The sequence below is a fragment of the Chlamydotis macqueenii genome, chromosome 14 (assembly GCF_036417535.1).
Source record: "Chlamydotis macqueenii isolate bChlMac1 chromosome 14, bChlMac1.mat, whole genome shotgun sequence".
In the NCBI taxonomy this organism is placed as follows: Eukaryota; Metazoa; Chordata; class Aves; order Otidiformes; family Otididae; genus Chlamydotis; species Chlamydotis macqueenii.
This window is the reverse complement of record NC_141569.1, coordinates 231,116-252,455: the sequence shown is the minus strand read 5'-3', so window position 1 is coordinate 252,455 and position 21,340 is coordinate 231,116. Positions and strand designations below refer to the sequence as shown.

The window sequence follows — 21,340 nt, the reverse complement described above, 5'->3', positions numbered from 1 at the left end:
CTTGACTATGTGTCTGTCTTTGGCAAGGCTTAAAAGGCACAACCTGGTCTTTCAAGGAAAGATGGGATATCAACATTTAGAGGATGGGATTCTTTTAACATTCTTTTAACACATTCTCTGTGTCCAACACATAGGCAACTAGTTCTCCTTTATATCTGAAGGAGAAGGGGATATACTTGCAGGACTAATTCTGTCCATAGACACTGAACCTAAGTTGGATAAATTGCCTTTTCAAGATTCCTGGCTCTCTGAGCCAATGATAGAGCCTTGATGGCTAAAATTAGTGAACAGTAACGGCTTGCTCCCTACATCTTCCATTAGAGTTAAAATTACAAGATCATATAACATTTCTTTGGGGTGAATGCAAGTGATATGCGCAAAGGAAAAGGAAGAAAATGCCTTAGTATGCCGTACACCTACATTTATATTCCATTCCATTAAATATATGTATAGTATGTCACCCCTGAGATAACCAGAGGTGGAATTATGTTTTCTCTGGGATTAGCTGATTTCCTAGAAATACCTAAATTCCAGCTTGATAAACTTATTTAAGTTTGTACCCTTACCACACAAATATTTTATGCATAAGGCGGGTCTCGTGAGCTAGCACCAACATAACATACGTTCACCAAGAACGGAGCACTGCCCCGCAGATGTCTCAGCACAGCACCACATCAAGTTAACAAAACCCATCTTTCTGGTAAAGTACCAGACAAGCTCCATTTCAGTGCCGGTACAGACTCAACTAGTAAAGAAGTCTCCGTGCTTTTTTCCTCTCTCTCAATAATTATTTACTTTGAAAGTTCAGCAAAATTACGTTTTAACTGAATGTCAATCCAGGCTCCTGAGTGTCTAAGGCATTCTTGAAATAACATGTTATGATTCTCAATATTTTATACTAAAGCTTTAAGAAAATATCCTTGTTCTGGTTTTGTTTAGTGAGGGGGGGCCTAAGGGGGCAGCTTCTGTAGGAAACTGCTAGGAGTTGCTCCCCTTTGTTCAGTGGACTCGGCCGGGCCTAGGGCGGACCCGCTGCTGGCCAAGGCCGAGCCAATTGGTAGCAGAATGTCCCGTGATAACGCCTCTGCGATAACGTATTTAAGTAGGGGAAAACAATAAAAAAAAAGAGAGAAGATGTGAAGCAGCTGAGCGGGGGGCAGAGAGGGGGAAGCGCGAGCCTCATGGGCCTTGCAGGCCTCACCCTCTGGCCTCCCGCCGGGTGGCTGACTGGGCCCAACTCGGCCCGGCCTGGCTGCAAGAAGTGGAGAGGAGATGAGAAGTGAATGAGATGTAAAAAGATCCCGAGAGGCGTCTGCCAGCCTGTTGTGAAGAATTTTTCTTGTGAGGAACGGCTGCAGACGCCAAGGTCAGTGAAGAAGGAGGGTGAGGAGTAATATGGCTCCTGGCCAAGGTTCCCCTGCAGCCTGTGGTGATAACCATGGTGGAGCAGGTTGTCCCCTGTCCACAGAGGGGCAGAGATTCACCTGCAGCCCGTGGAGGACCCCACACTGGAGCAGGTGGAGGCCTCAAGGCAGCTGTGGCCCATGGAGGGCCTGCTGGGGCAACTGTTCTGGAGGGGCTGCACCCCACGGAAGAGATGACCCACGCCGGAGCAGTTCCACGAAGGACTGTGGCCCATGGGAGGGCCCCCACGATGGAGCAGAGGAGGAATGCGAGGAGTTCTTCCCCCTGGTGATGAAGCAGGGGTGTGAAACAACCCGTGATGAACTGACCACAACCCCCATTCCCTCTTCCCCCCTGTGCCGCGCGGGGGGGAAGGTGGTAGAGATAATGTTAAGCTCGGGAAGAGGGAGGGGTGGAGGGAGGTTATCTTGTTCTCTGTCTCATTATCCTGCTGTTTGTAGTAATAAATGAGTAGTTTTCCCCAAGAGGAGTCTTTTACCCATAACAGTAACTTTTCTCCCTGTCCTTATCTCAAACCTCGAGCCGTTTTTCCTTATGTTATCTCTCCCTATTCTGTCGGAGGGTGGGGGGAGTGAGAGAGAGACTGCGTAGTCTGGTCCCAATCGGGGCTGAACTACAACAATCCTTCATAATACTAAATGCCAATTTATAGATTAAAATTGTCCACTAACAAAAGCTAGAATTTACATGTTTGTATATCAAATAGTTTTCCACTCATATTAATTCTTTGCCTTTTCTAATTAAGATGGAAAAAATTTTAAGTAATAAAACTTAATGTGCCTTTCCTTTAAAACACATTTTAAAAAAAAACCCCTTACCAGAATGGCCAAATTTACAGATGCAAGTTTAAGAAATTTATCTTAATTACCTCATCCATAGGTAAGGAGAAAGTAAAGCCCACAATTCTTGACCAGTAAGTTATCACAATTTCTGAAGCAGAATATTAGAATCCAGTGAGACTCAACTGCTCAATTATGAAAGTTTTAGTGTCACCTGATCAAGAAATACCTGCTATTTTTAAGTTGCAATAAAATGAATGTCCTTGTTCCTCAGCACTGAAAAAATATCCCCTGAAGCTTATTTATATTAGCATAAGAAGTGATGTAAGGGTCACCTAAGTGTCTGGCATCTCCCAGGCCCCTAAGCTGCCGTTCCTGTCAATCAGTCAGTATCACTGATGAGTTTTCAGGGTTTTTGTCTGTACAGATCTGTGCATCTCTCCCTAGAGATTAAGTATAAGCCAAGAGCAGGAAAACATGTTTAAGAAGGCAAATAGAGGAGTATTAGAACATGGAAGGAACAGATGCACAGAAGCAAAGTGGTATTTAATCTTGGCCTTGAACCAAAAGCTTTGCACCGTGGAATACAAACCAAAAAGGAAATTCCATCTGCTTGTTTGTTCCACACTTAGTTGACACAGAAACACCCCACATGACTGAAGGTATTAAACATAGCTGGGTATGCGAGTGACATGTTTATATTTCCTTTCCTACAAATGTCTAAATTATGACTTTTTGTGTGCCACTTAACATCACACAGACTGTTCTAAATTAATTATTTGTGTAACTACAAAGCTTCAATCTCCAATTCAAAACTTACTGTGAAAGGCTGTGTGCAAAACACACAATAATGTAAGCCCAGGCCCAAAGAGCTTGCAGAGAACAGAAAAGTCAGCTAGGAAAGAAACTGCCAGGTACTCACGGCCCAGATAAACACAGCAAGCAGCAGCAGGAGATTCAGCTTACATTCCCAAATGTCCTATCCCACCACCTCTATTTCTAGTCCACCAATCAAAGATATTTAATACTTGTGATTTAAAAATCCTTTTCTTTTCAAAATTACTAGAAAAAACATTTTAGGAATGTCAGTTCTTCACAGTAGTTATTTTTCTCACAATAAATATTCAGAAAAGTTAAGTTTCCTGAGAAATCTGATAATACATAGTTAACTACTTACTGCTAATTCTGTCAGACATTGTGTATTAAAAAATGGAAGTTTTGGCTTATCGATATCTACTACATCATAAGGAAGGGGTATCATGAAAAATTTAGATTAGAAAGGATCCCTAGAGGTCATTTAATTCTGCCTCCTGCTTAACTGAGGGCTGACTTCAATATCACAGCTTGTTGCTCAGAACGTTTTTCAGTAAAATTCTGAAATTTTTTACAAAGATTCTGCAACCTCTTTGGGCTCTATTCCAGCACCTTATTGCTCTCATTGTGACAAAAGGATTCCTTAAGTCCAACTAAATCACTCTGGAAAGCCTGCACTCGCTTGACAAGAGCTCTTCCTTTTGTTCGTAATATTTTGGATCTACTGTGGGCAGAAAAGCCCACACAACAAATATTAACCAGAAATAAACTGACCACATGACGTTTGAATTAGTTTTCACACAGAGTGTATTTCATTACCTTTTTGAATTCTCCTGTCCTTTGATATTCACATAGCATCATGTCAAAGAAAACCGGGATTGTGGCTTTTCGTAATTCGACTTCGGGAATAAGAGTCATTTCCAAGATGGGTCCAACCATCCCCGGAATAAAGCAAATTTTATTCTGGCCTGAAACAGAACGCAAATTGGGTACTTGAGAGGAGAGAAAAAATTTATCTTTTTTTAGGAAAACATGTAGGTCATGCAATCACTTACAGCAGTGTTTTACATCATCTATGCTGGTAAAGTCTTCCAACTTAGTCACTCATCTCTGATCCTTCTCAAGAGCTGGAAGCATGCTAATGGATACAGTCTCATTCCAAGATGCCAGAATTCAGTGCCAGAAATAAGCATGTATGCCAGCTGAGTGGACATTTTCAGTGAACATTTCAGTTTTTTGCTATCTCCTTTTAAATACCTGGACTAATAAATCTAAGAATCCTCCAAATTCTATCAGTAGGAGTGCACCACATGGTAATGCCAGATGGTGTAACCTTTCTAGCTTAGGAAGGAGAAAAACATTACTTGCTTTCATTTCTGAATAATATAAAACATTGAAACCAACAAAGCAAACCAGTCAATGCACCGAACACTGCAAGCAATAACAGAATCACTATCTACACAACTCCCAAACCCACTCAACATTATCTTGTAGCACAACTGTTGCTTGTAGCACAGCTGCCAACAAACATCCAAATCTGCAGGACCTTGCTGTATATGTCTCTTTCAAATGTGATTTGTACTGAAGATGCTCTACTGCTTTTCAGAATGCTGATTTCTTCTTGTTAAAGCTACAGAAGGAACTTGAAAATCGAGGTGGCATTTATTCTTAAGTGACAATTGTTGCATTTGTTTGAAACAGTTCTCAAGCTGTGTATGTCACTTTTTTCCACTGGGTATGTAAGACATTTAAATAAAGTAACAATGCATCTGGATATTAGAAAACAAAACTTTATTCTTCAACTTAATGCTAGACAAAACTATTCAGGGTCTTTACATATTTATAAAGCCATTGTGTTCGCTGTTTTTAACACAGACTCTCAGATTCGGCATACTATAATTCTATATTATATAGAATCTTTCCAATGAACAATAAATTGTTGTTGCCCTTATTGTGAACTCTTAAATGAGCAGCAGAACATGGCTGTACAACAAATGTACAAACATTTTGTATTTTTAATCCAAACAGACTCCAAATCTGAGCCTACTGATTTAGAGAATTGCAGATTCACACTGAGCAGTAACCTTCTCAGGGAAAATTTACCTAGCTCTCAATTTCAGCAAAATAAAGTTTCTGAAATCTTCTGATTTCAGCCATCTTTGAAATCTGAGAAAAGGGTGTGAGTTTTCTTAGAAACAAAAAACAGGCAGTAGTCAAACAGTTCTCATGTCACTTCTAAGTTTAATCACAGGACTGAAAACATATTTTAACTTCAAAGAGCAGAAATATTTACAAAAGCACTTCACACATCAGATATTTTTCAATAAAACAAGCAATATGCTACAGATTCAGTTGCAATTAAGTTCATTTGTGTACTCACCAAGTTTGTACCACATGTCACGGATAGCAAAGCCAATTAAACGCCTCATATCTCCGTATCTAGGAAAAAAGAGAAATACGAAAGGTATCTTAATCATTATCACCATTTCACTACAAAATGGAAGACATCAGTTCAAGTACACATTTTTCCTTACTTGCTTTGGATTTTGTTGTATTTTGCATGGGAAAAGTTTTCTAGTTGTAGTGAATCTTGGGTAATAAAAGCCACAGCCAAATGAAAATAGTTGTTCCACAGCTGTAAATTGAATACACAACAGTTTTGAGAAAAGCAGGAATAATATTAAACTATGCACAATGCTGAATAATTTATGAAACCAAACGATGCAAGCAATGTGAGGTTTTTTTTAAATTATGCAAAGATGTACGTCATTAATATTATGCAATTACAGAAAAGCAACAACGACAAACTTTAATAACCACTACTACACATTTGCTCTTAACACAGCAGCTGAAAAAATATCACTAAAAAAAGATTCATATGAGATTCATTAGCTAAGAACATCAAACCATGAACCATCGCAGGACTAGTGAAACACGTCACATGCCAGGGAATCTTGACACCCTGGAGCTAAAGGAATCCAACGTAATTACACCCTATTTGCAACTACTTCAAAGGGCACCTACTGCCTTCTCTTTGGATTCTCACTCAACAACCATTTGTGTGAAATTCCAATATATTTTGTTAAGAGCTCTCTACATGAAACAAGGTTAAAATATATCCTAAAATAACTACTATTAGTACTGAGTCATGTATTTGAACTAGAAGAAAACTCCATTTATTTCCAGTGCGCAAGCCTTTGTTTCTGAAGCAAACTACTTGTTCTCCAGACAATCAAAATGAAGTACTTCTCTCAAATGCTAGAGATGGAAAGGGGAAAAAAGAAACTTCACTAGGAAGCACAAATTGAAGGAAGTAAATTCTATTTTCAGAAGCTTCTCAGCAGTCAGCAATGGCTTTAGACACTTCTTTTAAAAATGTAGCTGCATCTAAAATTATGCATGGTAGGTATCAGAGAGACAGTATAAAGGCAATAGTAAGTGTATTCCATGGTAGTTTAACTGATGGAAACAAAGCATAACATTACTACAGAGCTCTTAATTTTGTATGGTCAGGTACAACCCTAGGTTGGGAACCCACACTAAATAGCCTAGAAATACGAGGTTTCATCAAAAACTTAAAGGATCTCTGTCCTTTATAACCTAGACAACTCTTGTGCACAAATAACCAGGAAAAATAGATAGGAACACACAAAACCACACACAAAAATACAGACATTTCCTATAATTAACAAAATTCTCAAAGGTCCTCTATAACGTGAAGAAGATCCTGCATTTAATTTATTCCTCCCTCCGAGGCCCAGCGAACGCTTTCCTCCGCAGACTTGCTTATTTCAAAGCCCCTGGGAGGGCTGCTTCTGTCTTCAAGTATTTACAGCTCAGAGAGCACAGTTGTCCTGGTGCAGATCCAGACTCAAGTAGCATTTCACTGGAGAGCGTTATTAATCTGCGACACGTTACACCACGCAAGGATGTTCTGAACTCACCCAAACCAATCACAACCTTATTAAAAAGCACGTTGGAATATGAGCACTAGTAAGGCAGTAGCTTTCTCCCCCTCCTTAATTAAAACATTTAAATTACATACATATTTGATTTTTAAGACTATACTAATAATACACACCATTCTGAGCATTTTCCCCCCAGACTAAATATTATTTATGCCCTGAAAGGCCTGTTTCCCCCCTTATAAAAGATTTTAAAATACTAATTTGCCCAATTTAGAGTTTTCTGTCCCTTGAGAAGCTGTTATTGATTGATGAGTAAGGAATATACTTTGCACATGTTAGTTACACCAGTAAAATGGAAAATTTCTCAAATCTTTGTAGATTATGTGGAGAAAAATAAAGCCTTATTACAACAGTTAATAGTCTATTAAGTAAAATTAAGAAGAAAAACCGTATGACTTGGAAGTTGAAAAAGGGATTTCTGCTGGTGCAAGAAAAAAAAAAAAAAAGGAAAAAAAAAAAATCTTCATTCCTAGTTCTGCATTCATAAAACTAAGGAAACTGCTGACAGTTAAGACATCTGGTAAACAGAAATTGTTAATTATTGTATTTCTCTATAATAATAAATAGGTTAATTCACATTTGATCTTACTTTTCATACCTACATCTCCATATCCTCGTGGACTGATAATATTCAGCTTCAAAACGGAACTATTGTAAAATATTTGTTTCCTTAAAAATCCTTGTGAATAGAATAAACGGCAAATCAACTAGCTGGATGTTCTTTAGCACAGAATAGCAACAGGTGGACAAAGACACTTTTTATTTGAGGTAAAGATATTTAGACTGCTTATGGAAAGCCACGTTATTCCTGATTATTTACCCTTATTTAACACCCTGGGGGCTACCATTGAGATACGCTTATAATATTTTTTTCTTGAATCACAGAAGTTTTCAGTCAAATGAAATTAGCATTTTTTGATTGAATAAGATTGTACAATTACCACAAAAATAAGAGAAGCATATTGAAAAGTCCCAGAATTGTCCTATTTACCACAAATAAAACATACTTCTCAGACATTTACTGAGGATACCATGAACATTTTGTAAGTACAGAACCACACAAAGTTTTTGTTATAATTAAACCCAAGAAACCAGGGTGACTTTCAGGGAACTTTTTTCTTGCAAAATATATCCTACAATTTTAAATATTTTTGTTTGTTTGTTAAGTGTCTTCTGAAGAACCCATCTCAACTCATGCATCCCAAATCCAGAATTTACACATTATCCTGGTGCATCTGTTCTGCTAACCTGCAAAAGCCCAGCTGCAAAGCACTGATCTGGACAGGTTGTCTCATCTCTGCATTTGAATCCAGCAAATTCTTTAAAAAATTGTTACTGGATACCAAACAGCAAAAATGCCAACATTGCAGTCTCCTTTAAAATTCTGCGTTGAACACATCTGAAATCACCTGCAATGGCTGCATTTCCAAAGCAAAATTGCCTTACTAGTGGAAGCTGGTAATGAGAAAGAGACAGCCCTACACTATACCACCTCACCTGCGCCCTCTGCAAAAAAAAAAAAAAAAAACAACCCAAACACCAAAGCCAACCCACAACCAGAGACACAAATCCTCTTACAACTACATAACATGATCTTGACTAGTGCGGACCAAAATGTGGAATGTGTGGCAAGCAGTGTGGATACTGGCTGGCTGCTGAGACAGTTCTGCAATCAATTAAGAGAATCCTTACCAATATTATTTTTATGTTGGGTTTTTTTTGTTTTGTTTTGTATTTTTCTTGTATACTATCAATATCTCTCCTTATACTATCTTAATACGCTCATTCTGAATAAAGATTCTTAAACTATTATACTCTCCAGAGTTGCAAACCTTCAATTTACACTTCAGTGAACTTTTTGAGTTGTACACATAGAACACAGATCTGGAAGGAAACCCAAGAGGTCAGCTAATCCAGCTCCATATCCCAAGGCAAGATCTGCTAAACTGCCTCAGACAGATGTCTACCAAATCCATTCTTTAAGTGAGAAATATTTCCTGGCCTTTCTAGATAACCTATTTCAATACACAACTGTGTTTGTATCCAACAGAAATGCAAATCAATAATATGCTTCAAATACAGAGACAAGAATAGAATGTAAACTGCTAAACGTCAAAAGTTTTTTTTACCTACTCCACTGATTCCTACTGAAACTCCAGATTTCTGTTGATTAAATCTTCATGTTCTGGCTTAATTTCAGTACTGAAGAAAGCACACTAATATATTATTCAAGATGTTGGTACTGTATGCATTCACAGGCTTAAGGTACTATGACTATTGTGAGCCCTCGCTCCTTCTTGCTTCATGGTTTATTTTTGGTCAGTCACTTAAGGAAAATTCACTCTCTTCTCTCCTGTAAAATTATTTGCTCTGGATCTAATAATTTTGTCTTATCAGCACAACAGTAAATATTCTGTAACAAATGCCTTTTAGCTGGTCTTTTCTTTGTTGTTCTAGGTGTTGTTGTATTATGACACTGGAGAACACCTGCTGTACGCAACCTCTAATTGTGGCTTCTTTTCTGAGAGTCACTGACATGCATCTGACTACATCCAGCATGCAAACTCTGCATGCACAACTCAAAAAAATATCAGAAAAAAACACCTCCTCACTGCACAGGCATATAATCTCAGACATCAGATGACTATTTAATTACCTCTACAAATAACGATTCTCAACCCAAACAGCACCTCTGGCATTTCCCGTGTGACCACTGCAATGAAAATACCAGGACTGTCGAAGCGCTGGAATTCAAAAGAGGGCTCTCCACACAAACGGACTCAGTGAACCATGTGTATTACGTACCAAGGCAGAAACAGTAACAGCACACCCCTGCTGTGCCGTGCATGATTTTGGTACTGAGGCACGTAACTGCCTCGCCATTGAACCTATGGCTTTAAGTTAATGCACAGTTTTAAACTTAGATTGTAACCACTGTTCATCAGATATACCACATTCTTTCACAAGCCCTAAATGACACCACTGCTTTCCTTTCTGACTGAATCACATGAGTAAAAAAAAAAAGCAATTTTGCTTCATCAGGTACCTTTTTTCCTCCATTTAAGAAGCTTCAACAGAGTCGCAAAAATGTCTTCATAGCTTCTGCCTAGATATAAACCACTCTTTCAGTTGCTTCATTTCTTCACAGTCTGCTTGCTCTGTTTGGTTATGTTTTCTGCTATATATCGTCATGTAATCACTCAGCCAAGTGAAAAATCCTCAGACCTACTTCACTGTGCTTTTTAAACTATTAGTTAATACTCAGATTTGAAGAGGCTGAAACTGTAGAGTGAACTACTTCATAAAGTATAGAAGTTTCCCATTTATTTTGAGTTAGCCACTGCTCATGTTTGCTTACAGTCAAGATGTATTGATATAAAAAAAATCCAATTATTGTCTCTCTCTTTTTTTCACTTGCTCATTTTCTAGTGATGCAGAAAAAATTTCTTGGACTCTTGCAAATTACTTCAGTATCCATGCTATTAGAGAACAACTCAAGTAAGTGCAATTCACATGAAAAATTACAACTCCAAGAGCAAACTTCCCACAGCCAGAAAGGACAGGACAAAGAGACGTGGATTTACACTGCAGGATAGGAAGATTTAAGCTATGACTTCAAAATACGTTTTTATTAGAAAAATTAGTTGAAACTATTCCTCCTTCCACCCCTTACTATTTGTTCCTGCCCATTGTGCCTCAGTGCTTTACACCATTTAAGAAAATTTTGAAACTTTGAGGATAATACACTATGTTTAGGAAAGACACAGACTAATCTCTTACCACAAAAAGCTCTAAAACAGTTACACAAAATTATTCTAAGAAATTATTTGGATAAAGTTGATCCTCAGAAAATGAAGAAGATCCACCAAAGGACCTCTCAAGTTTCTCATTTCAATTAATAACATTTTTACTTTTACGTACTTCTCCACGTTCAAGTTTTCACAGTCTGAACAGTTGCAAGACACTGATTATAGATTTTGTTTTTAATGGAAATATGAAAACCAGTAAAAGAACCTTTAAAACATTGAAATCTTCAGCTATCACTAATCTGAATATGTACAGATACTAGCAGGAAATCAAATTTTATTTTTTAATTAAGAAAATTGGACAATACGCTTTGCATTATTCAGACCTTCTTCAGTCCAGTGGCAGCTTTTTTAATAAGTATATTGAAGGTTTTCAGAGCTTTTGTTGATGAAAGAGAAGTAAGTTATCTCCCTGACTTGGACTTTTAAGTCTTTTCTGAAAACTGTAAGTGTACTACAGTTCTTTAGATGGCACTACTTATTTACTATAATGTTGTTTAGCTTACTCAAAGCCCCCAGATATTTGACGAGTCATGAATAAAAGAGCAAGTGTTAATACATTCCATGAACCACAAGGTTCAGCGTTGGACTACAATGCCCATGGCTGTTTGATAACATTCTGTAACGCACATAATTGCCACAGGAAACTTATCTGAAATGAAAGTTCCAGGTTTAGACTGCTGCTTTAACATTTGAAAGAGGCAGCACACACCTTGGTAAAATTTTCACAGATACACAGTCTTTATAGTAGTCTGCGTGGTTTTGGTAGCCTACACGTCCTGATGACCACCAGACCTATTTTATGTGCTTTTAAAAATGATGGACATGTGCAGTAAAAATGATCAAGTGTTATGAAAATGATAGGTTACAAATTGGCAGTTAAAAAACTGAAATAGCCTAAGAGACATTATATCATAAATATGTCAATGACTTGAGAGTTTGCAGCAGGCATATTTACTAAAAATAAATTTTAAGTTTGTCAAAAGAAACATTTTTCCCTATGATTAAAAAAAAAAAAATCTTAATTAATATTATACATACATACATTTGTAAAGTCACAGCTTTTGAAGGTACAAAATTTTTAACGAGATAAATGTGGAAAAAGCTCTACATTTCATACCTGGAGACCGTTGTAACTGAGTATGAACTGAATGTTTTACCTTTCTTTTTACTATTGTCTTTCCAACTCTTCCTGCATAACGACTTACATGACAGCGCTGTAGCCGTTTGTGAGCAATTTATTTTATGTCAAGGACAGAGAGACCAAGAGGAGAATCACTTAAACCAGATTGCAAGCTGCAAGATTAACCACAAAATATAAACCCTAAAAAATCAAGAAGGCAGAGCCCTGAACTTTTTCTGAACTTCACGGTTAGGATCAATAAGTTATTATCTAACAAGCAGATCAGATTTTTTGTAATCAGGAAGCACTTTTGAACTTAAAACATCTACTCTTACGTGCAGATAATATGAAAAGTGAAATGGGATAAATTTTCATACTACACTTTGTTAGTGTGTTTTCTGTCTATAGCCCATACCATGATCAGGCAGCATTTAGTGACAAATGCCGATTCTAAAACTGTATTTACATTTTACTAGCAATATAATGAATCTGAAAAGTACAGACATTTTCATTTTTATACGAAGCAAATCAAATATATGGTAAAATGCATGACCAATTAGATAAGTCAATATCAAATTATATTGAGAAAAAAAAAAAAAAAAAACCAACCAAAAACAAACAAAACCACATCACCGAATTTTAAATTATTTCAGAAAGAACTGCTAAAAAATAAAGGAAATAAATAAATAAATAGAGACTTATCAGTGAAGAATACAAGTTAAAAATAAAAATAAATTCTAACCGCTAAATACTCTAGGAATCAAAGTTAAGCTCTTTCTGCCCTACATACATAGGAGTGACATTGTAAAGGCTACGTGCATTACATGAAGGATTGCATTTTTGAATACACTTGGCTGGCTAAGAAAAAAAAAAAGTTTTCTGGTTGCCAGTTCTGAGAGAATCACAGTATAAAATAGTCTATTTGGATGCCTTATGATAAACATTCAAAGTATGATTTTAATGTCATATTTGAGATGGCCTAATCCTGACAAACACAAATCAACAGCCATTTTTATATTGATACAAAGTACCAGAATAAGTACACCTGCACATACAACCTTAACTCAGCAAAAAACGCCTGAACACTTACTTGGACTTCAAAATTCATATTCTCCAGAAATTTCTGGTTCATGGTCTCTGCAAATTTGTTGATGGCTCTCAAGAACACCCTAAAAAAAAAGAAAAGTAACGATACAGATAAATGAATGTAATCTCTGGGAATCTGTTCCAACCATGTGTGATATTGATGGAAGCACAGTTAAACACTGAAGACGCTAGAAGGAGCAGAGTTTACACATACACCAACACAGAAGATGACATTCTGTGCAATTACATGTTAGTTATAGTCTGTTGCATATTAAAAAAAAATAAACACATGATTGTCAAAAAGTTTCATCTTCACTGAAAAATTCAAACAATATAGTTTATTTTCCTCTGCTGCACAATGCACTGCATTCTTGAGAAAATATAGAGAGCAACTCTTTCAAACACTATTTTACTTTCTATGTGACAAAACTGAATCATTTACAAGAGCATTATTGCCTCCTCCTCATGGGTTCAATGGCTAGAAGAGCTCCTTGTACTTAGATTACTTGTTATGAGCTGCCATCGCATTTTCCCAATGAAATTATCTTCAGCTTTTCAGTTTTCTCAAAAGTGCTGAGGGGAGGATGACACCTCTGCCCACCCTCCTCCCCAGGCTGAATATAAGAACACATTCAAAGTTGAGCTAATATATTTCTTCCAAGAGGAAGCGTGTGAACATTATCCCTATAGCTTGAAAAGCAGCACCTATTTATGCTTGTTACTAATGCAGCAAGATTGAGTCACATTACTAAAGCTAATTTCTTCATCTAACTTTCCAGCATAGTAAATTGGTAAAACAAGAATCAATTGTATCTTTAAATATTTATTATGTTTATTTAAGTAATTCAGTTTCATTCAATTTACAATTTTGAAAACAAATGATCCATCTGCCTCTGCTTCACAGCTAAGATGCTTAAAAGTTTGAAGCTGAAATATTTCTATGGGAAACACTGGGAGGGCAAATGTACCGCAACCTGAAAGAAGAGAACAGAGGAAGAAACAATCCCAACTGTTCAACTACAATGACTGACTGTCAACTAGCTATTACCAATCAGAAAAAAGATCTTATAGTTATAGCAGACAGGTTGTCCTGGTTTTATTGAATAAGGAGGAGGTGATGCTGGCAGCTTCTGCAAGAAGCTTCTAGAAGTTTCCCCTTTGTTCAGTGGACTTAGCTGGGCCTAGGGAGGACCTGCTGCTGGCCAAGGCCGAGCCAATTGGTGACAGAACGTTCCCTGATAACACCTCTGTGATGAAGTATTTAAGAAGGGGAAAAATAGAAAAAAAAAAGAAGAAGAGAAGATGTGAAGCAGCTGAGCGGGGGGCAGAGAGGGGGAAGCGCGAGCCTCATGGGCCTTGCAGGCCTCACCCTCTGGCCTCCCGCCGGGTGGCTGACTGGGCCCGACTCGGCCCGGCCCGGCTGCAAGAAGTGGAGAGGAGATGAGATGGATGATGTGAAGAGACCCTGAGAGGTGTTTGCCAGCCTGTTGTGAAGAATTTCTTGTGAGAGGAGGTCTTCCCCTGATGAAGACAGCAGCGTAAAGCGACATGTGATGAACTGACCATAACCCCCATTCCCTCTTCCCCCCTGTGCCACTCAGGGGGGAAGGTGGTAGAGATAATGTTAAGCCCAGGAGGCGGGGGGGCGGGGGGAGGTTACTTTGTTCTCTGTCTCATTATCCTGCTTTGATTTTTAAAATAAACAAACAGTTTTCCCCAAGTTGAGTCTGTTTTGCCCGTGACGGTAACTTTAAGGATTTCTCCCTGTCCTTATCTCAAACCTTGAGCCGTTTTTTTAATATTATCTCTCCCCATTCCCTCTGAGGGTGGGGGGAGTGAGAGAGAGACTGCGTAGTCTGGTCCCGATCAGGGCTGAATTATGACACAGGTCCACAGAATCCCCACCATTTTAGTGTGCAGCAGCATTAGAAAAAGCAATCATTCAATAATTAGAATTATTAGCAATAGATTAAGAGGCCACAGAGTATCTATATGTTACTGTCAAAGCAATGTTGCATCCTTCTGTTGGATTCTGTGCAGTGTTCTAGTCTACCATCTACAAATACAAAAAGTAAAAAAAAAAAAGAAAACAAGGAAATGAATGTGACAAAGAAATGATCAAACACATGTAAGGGATTGTGCCTGAGACCTGGTTTCTTTAATCAGAGGACACTATGTGACTGAGGAGGGATACGGTAGAATCTGTAAAATCAAAAGTACCATGGAGATGAAAGACTTACTGTTCACTGTTTCTCTTACAAGCATTGGAGAGCACTGAAAAAAATTCAGAGTATGCATTCAAAATACACAAAAAGAGATAGTTTTTATGCTAGTCTTGCTCAGCTATGCAACTCATTTCTACAGGATGCTGTGAATGCCTGAATTTTACACTGGCTCAAAAGTGATTAGACACATCAAAGAAAAACGAAGGGAGGACCACTGAATGTTGTTGGTCACTGGAGGCTGAAGAACACTGCAGAGTTACCTCTTCCCAGCTCTGTGGTTACACTGTTCCCTAGGCAGTTGTTTATGAACCACTAGCAGAAACAGAACAGTCAGAGGAATGAATTTTAGTATCACCACTAAAACAAACAAAACAAAAAAAAATTGCAATGGTTAAATCCAGTTTCTTAATGAGGGAAGTAAAGCAAAAGTTCAGCTTTCAGCAGGCTTATGATAGGGAATCCTCTAACCACCAAGCAACAGCCCAAAGCAGCACACTGCTTCATTAGGGCAACAGCTTGACCAGCTAGATGGAATCCTTTGTTATGATTACGGTTTTCAACCAAGAAAAAGTTCTTGGCAAAAACCTGAAGAACATTTTCTTTCCATCCACATAACATTCCTCTGTCATGTTATGGGATCAAGGAAATAAAGTAATTTATACATGGTGCTACATCTTGCCAAGTCCTTTCTTTTAATGTGATCAGAGGGACACTAGAGTTTTAACTGCTACAATAACTGTGGCACTGGAAGGCGCTGTGTTGCTCTACTGCATCATCCCACACATTCAGATACGTTTCTTTCCAATAGTCTAGGGCACAGTGTGATCTAATCTTCTAACACCAGCTCAGCTAAGCTTGCCAGTTGAATTAAGGGTCAGACCTGTGAAACACTGAGTGTCATCAAATCATCTCAAGTTCAAGCAGCCTAATTTTGCTCAACACTGCCCTTGCAGGCTATCTCCACTCTACTGAACAATCTCTGTATAATCACAGAATTGCCCTGTGGATCCACTGCAATTTTAGCCTATGTTGGTCTGAACAGGCTATTGTACTTTCTTTTCAGCCTTTTATGTGATCAGCTCTTACTCTGGAAAACGCAATTTCCCCTGCAAGCTGCCCCACACTACCCACGAGAAAATAAACACATTCTTCCCTAATGCTTCGCTCACATGGGTACATTTATCTCTACAAAACCTCCTGATGCTTGACACAAACAGTTTAAGATTTTGCAAAGAAAAGGAAATTCTAAAAAGAATGATCTACTTCAGACAGCACAAAAAAATTAGACAGCTAGGCAGAATCACAGACACCCACATGTCACTCTGTCTGTCAGCACCCCCATTACTCTTCTGAGTAGGAGTTTCGGGTCAAGGCCTCCTTAGCGTCACGTCTTCTCTGTAGAACCATACTGCTCTAGATTCTCCTTTGATTTACAAAGCATATTTCTCGCCAACTCATGTAATCAAGTTCTTCAGCTCCAGCTGCTCAGAGACTAGCATTTCCTTCCACTCAGAAAATCTCTTGTTGGAGGAGGAGGAGGGGGTGTCCTCCATTTTTGAGACTTCTTTTATTTCCCAACTTCTGTGTATTTACACACTAGTCCAGCACCTATGCTGAAAAATGTGAGCTAAATGTTGTGTCTGAGCAGAATCTGGTATGATGCTGTCTTACATTAAAAATCCCCCCACTTTTAGGTACTTTGTCTTTTAGCACAGAAATATCATGCAAGCTACAGTAGAAATAATCGTAACTTAAACACACGAAATTTATCAGTGCAAATCTATTTCAAAATACTGACGTATTTCTTGTGTGTAATTTAAAAACTTTTGGGAAGAGCTTGAGGTTTAATGTTTGCCATACATAAAAAACCCCCAATATCTGAGAAATACTAAGGTGTTCAAAGTCCAGTAAAAATTACTGATATTATGAAAAATATTCACAAGATTCTATACAATATAATTCTATGTAAGCTATCTTCTGTGATTATCCCTTTCATTCTCACAGGTATTTTTATCTGACATACTGGAATGACACATTTGCAGGAAACACGCAATGCTTCCAAGCTGTCAAGTTCCAAATATTTTCCTGCATTTGTATTTTGCCTAAGGGGTGTATCTATTTCTGTCACTGGAAGTCACTTAGGCAGTAGGTCTGCAGTCTATTCCTGGCTCCTGCCAATGCCATGCTGTCCTACCGCAATGATTTCATTTCTGTATGCCTCAGTCTCCCCTTTCACCAAAAAGGCGCACTAATTAACTAGCCACAAGTATGAAACTAAACAGATATTTATAAAACACTTTGAGATTTTGATGAAAATAAGAGAAAATATAATTTTATTTAATACCGGGAGCATATTCCTATGTAAAGAACTAAACACTGCTCCAAAAGGACTTTAACTCTAGTAATTTCATTGGAGAAGTCATCATTCCTTACATGATTATTTATAACATTGGTCATCCATTGTAACTGACATAATGGAGAAGATACAGCTACAAAATAAACTATAAAGAAGTGTGTTTCGGAACAGCTCAGAACAACAAAATATGTACCATCTGACTTCAGAATAAGTTATTGAGAAAAATCATTGAAAGGGATTATCTTGTCACACTGTAATATAACTTAATTTCCCTTGCTTCTGTAACAGATTATTGAAGCACCTTTTCTATGGACTTGGGAATTGCTGCTCAGTTTTGCTTTGCAAGTTTAGACTGATCCAGACTGACCAATGGGGAGGATCTTGATTTCTCATACAGATAAATGTCATGAGGTGTTTTTTTCTGGTTAACATCGCCCTCTTGCCACATTTTCCCTTAATTTTAATCATCACACAAGTCTCCAAATACGTTCTTTCAGGTGTTTAATTATGCTAACTTCTCTACAGTTACTTAATATGGAATTAGTTTCCCATCAGTGATTGTGATTCTACATTTGTTGAAATTCCTTTACCCACAATAATTGCCATGGTATTTCCTGAGTTTATGAGGACTGATGCTTCTGATTTACAGTTCAGATCAGTCTCTTGGGTTTGACAATTTATGGATGATATTCAAAGGGCAAAGTCTCTGGGCTTAATCTGGGTATAAAAAGGCAAGGTTTTGGCTTAGGACAGCTACAGAATTGCCATACTTCAACTGCTGCTATCTGCTTTACCTTTCTAAATTTCTTGCTACTTCTGCTTTGCTTTATTGTATTGCCAGAGAAATGTCTTTCAAATTTTGGCTCGACAGAAAGCCCAATGAACAGAATCCTGTGCAACTGTACTTGGTTTCAAATCCTTAGATGCACATTTCAAATAGAGACAGAATAGTACTCTAAGCAACACAACTCGAGACAGACAAAGCTGAAAATTTATAAGTTATCCTAAGATAAAAATTTTATTTCAAACTGATTCTCCTTCAAGCAAAGAGAGGCTGTGATGGAGCAAAGAAACAACTCTGTATTAATAAACAACATGTTGTTAATCAAAGCAGGATTTCAAGGCTATTCCTTGGAAGATGATGACTCTGTCACAGTAAAACAGATCTGCACATTGTCCTTGTTTTTGAAGTGCAAGTAGGTGATAAACCTAAAACGCAGATCCGGAGCTCCAAGTTCTATTTAGCAAACAAGTTAGAATTAGTGCATCAGCTCCTTGCAGCATAAAACAAAGAGGTGATTACACTAAAACAAACCAAACCAGTCAGATCCTTACATATTAATTCTTTATAATCGTGGTCCAATAGCAGTGAGATGCTCTGCAATGTCTTTTCAAGTTCACAAGACTCTAAAGTTTGGGAGTTCACTGCTTCAACTTTGAGATCAGTAACCCAGGTACTGAGGTGAAGGCTGAACGAACTCACTTAGGTATTTATGAGCATCAACTCAAACTCATGTTTGCTACGTTTTCTAAAGCTGTGATTACAGTGATGTAATGACAGGTTGAAAAAATTAATCATGTACAAACTTCTGCTGGATAATCAGAAACAGAAAAATAGACATAAGCTTTAAAATAATATTATTTCCGGTGTTGTGAAAGTTCTTACTGAAATAAACCATTAAAATGCTAGAACATATGTTTTTTCAAAATCACGTCTGAAAGCCAGTGAAGACATGGACAGTTTTTAAAACTCAGAACTTCTTCACACAAACTCTAAGTGTTTTTCCTTCAGAGAATTTAGTCTACAAATTAAAGTCAGAGGAGTTACACTAACTTCACTTTGGCAGGCGGTTCTTTTGTAACCCTCAAGGCTGATCAGTCCGCACTTTCACCACTGAATCCACTGCTTGAGCAGATGAGGAATATGAGGGGAGCTCTTTCAAAGTCCAGGAGATGCCCTATTATTTTGAAGATCTTTTCTGAGTTATGACAGACATGGTCTTGCCAGGATGACAATTACATGAAATAATGTAATAAATATAGTTATATCTAATATAATTATTTCAAGTAGAAATATGAAATATAATTATTTCAGTAGAGCTGAAATAATACTCCCACATAATTTATGTTCACTTGATAGCAGCATCCACATAAAATGCTTTGCGGAAGACACCTGATAGGTATTTTAACATGAAGCAAGCGCAAAGGAAAAACAGCTGAAGTCAACTGATTCTCTTGTAGGCTTCTGTCATCTTTCCTCTTCCTTCCTGTGTGCAAAGCTAGAAGCCGCCTATTAAATAAAGAGGAGACTAGAAAAGTGGGTCAGACCCAATCCCAAATGCTGATCATTGTCAATGACTGAAACAGTGATCAGCAACCATAAACTAAAGCTGGAAGACACAAAATACACGGAAGAGAGACTAGACAAGCAATCAGCGTGACAGAAGAAATTAAAAATACACTTTTACTATTTCAGTGACCAAATCAGAACAGCAGGAGAAAGCCTGAGAAAACAGGTGAAAAGATAAGAACAAAAATCCTTACAAAGCAACAGCAGAAATTATCTGCTAATAATGTGACAAGCTCTCATTGATTTAGAAATGAAAGGCAATGCAAGATGGAAACACTATTTACAAACCTTGTAGATATGTGAAACCTCGTTAGTAAGAGCACAATAATGGCAACACTTAGGAAGCAATCCACTTCCATGGTAATTGGAAAAATATGGCCAGTGGTGCAAAGAAAGTAGTATAATTTAATCATACTTCTTCCCTGGGTCAACTCTGTACCACTACAGACTGAAAAATAATTTTTGTACCATTCATATTGAATTCTAATGGTAAAGCAATTGTCTTTTTCCCAAATTCTTTTTCAACGTATCACGGGAGAGTCTATCCAAATAGCATGGTCAGAAAATAACTGCTTAAAAATAACTGCTATTCACCTTCTCTTGTCTCTACTAGAAATTATTTGTTATGTACAAGTCATTGTCTTTCTTATTATTTGAAAATTTACCTTGAATAGCCAAGGCCACAAAAATAATACATGCTATAATGTATCAGAGTTGATTTGACAGCAATACAAAAGCAACACCTAGAAAAAGACAAGAAGGAGCAGTTGCTTTGATGCTATACAACTGAAGCCTCCATGCAAGATCTCGACTTCGCCAGCAGCCCCTTTGTGTGCAGCTTTGCCTTCAGCACCTGCCTAAAGCACGTTTTCAACACTCCTTCTCTTCCATTTAGCAATCAGAATACATGTTCAAAACTGCCTATTAGGTACGCATTTATGCCAAGCTCTTTTGAAAATGTGATGTTTAGCGCTCTTGTAAAACTTCATAGCTTGAAAACTCTGCGTACAAAAAGCTGTCATAATGAACTCTGATAGAAGTAACTGAAAGGTATTTTCAGTCATTTTCCTTATATTGTGAGTACCTTCTCACTGCAGTCTATTCTCCTTTTTTGTACATTCCACCTAATTGTTTGCAGAGTAGAAATATTCTGAATTTAAAAAAAAAAGAAAAAAAAAAAAATCACATGGTGTCTTTGGTGCTAGATCAAGTCCCGGAATAAGATTCGAAGTTGAAACCCAGTTAGTAAACATGAACGACTTAACATGGCTATATCAGGATGTCATACACTAATAAACTCACAGCCTTCACTTTTGAAGAAGTTTGAATTGATATTGTGAAATTCCTTCATTCTTACACCTGTCAACACTAATTTACTCTTACTTAATGTTTGTACACATCAATTACTC

The 21,340-nt window shown here is 37.6% G+C and overlaps 1 protein-coding gene across 1 annotated transcript in view; it reads right to left on the bottom strand.

The window, feature by feature from the left end:
* Positions 1–21,340, bottom strand: part of DOCK2 (dedicator of cytokinesis 2) — a 184,647-nt gene that overhangs the window by 38,464 nt on the left and 124,843 nt on the right. Inside the window, exons 30-33 of the mRNA XM_086758735.1 lie at positions 13,005–13,083; positions 5,552–5,652; positions 5,398–5,456; positions 3,837–3,985 (exon numbers count right to left, since the gene is read on the bottom strand). Coding sequence (XP_086614861.1) covers positions 3,837–3,985; positions 5,398–5,456; positions 5,552–5,652; positions 13,005–13,083 — 388 coding nt within the window. The remainder of the gene's footprint in view (positions 1–3,836; positions 3,986–5,397; positions 5,457–5,551; positions 5,653–13,004; positions 13,084–21,340) is intronic.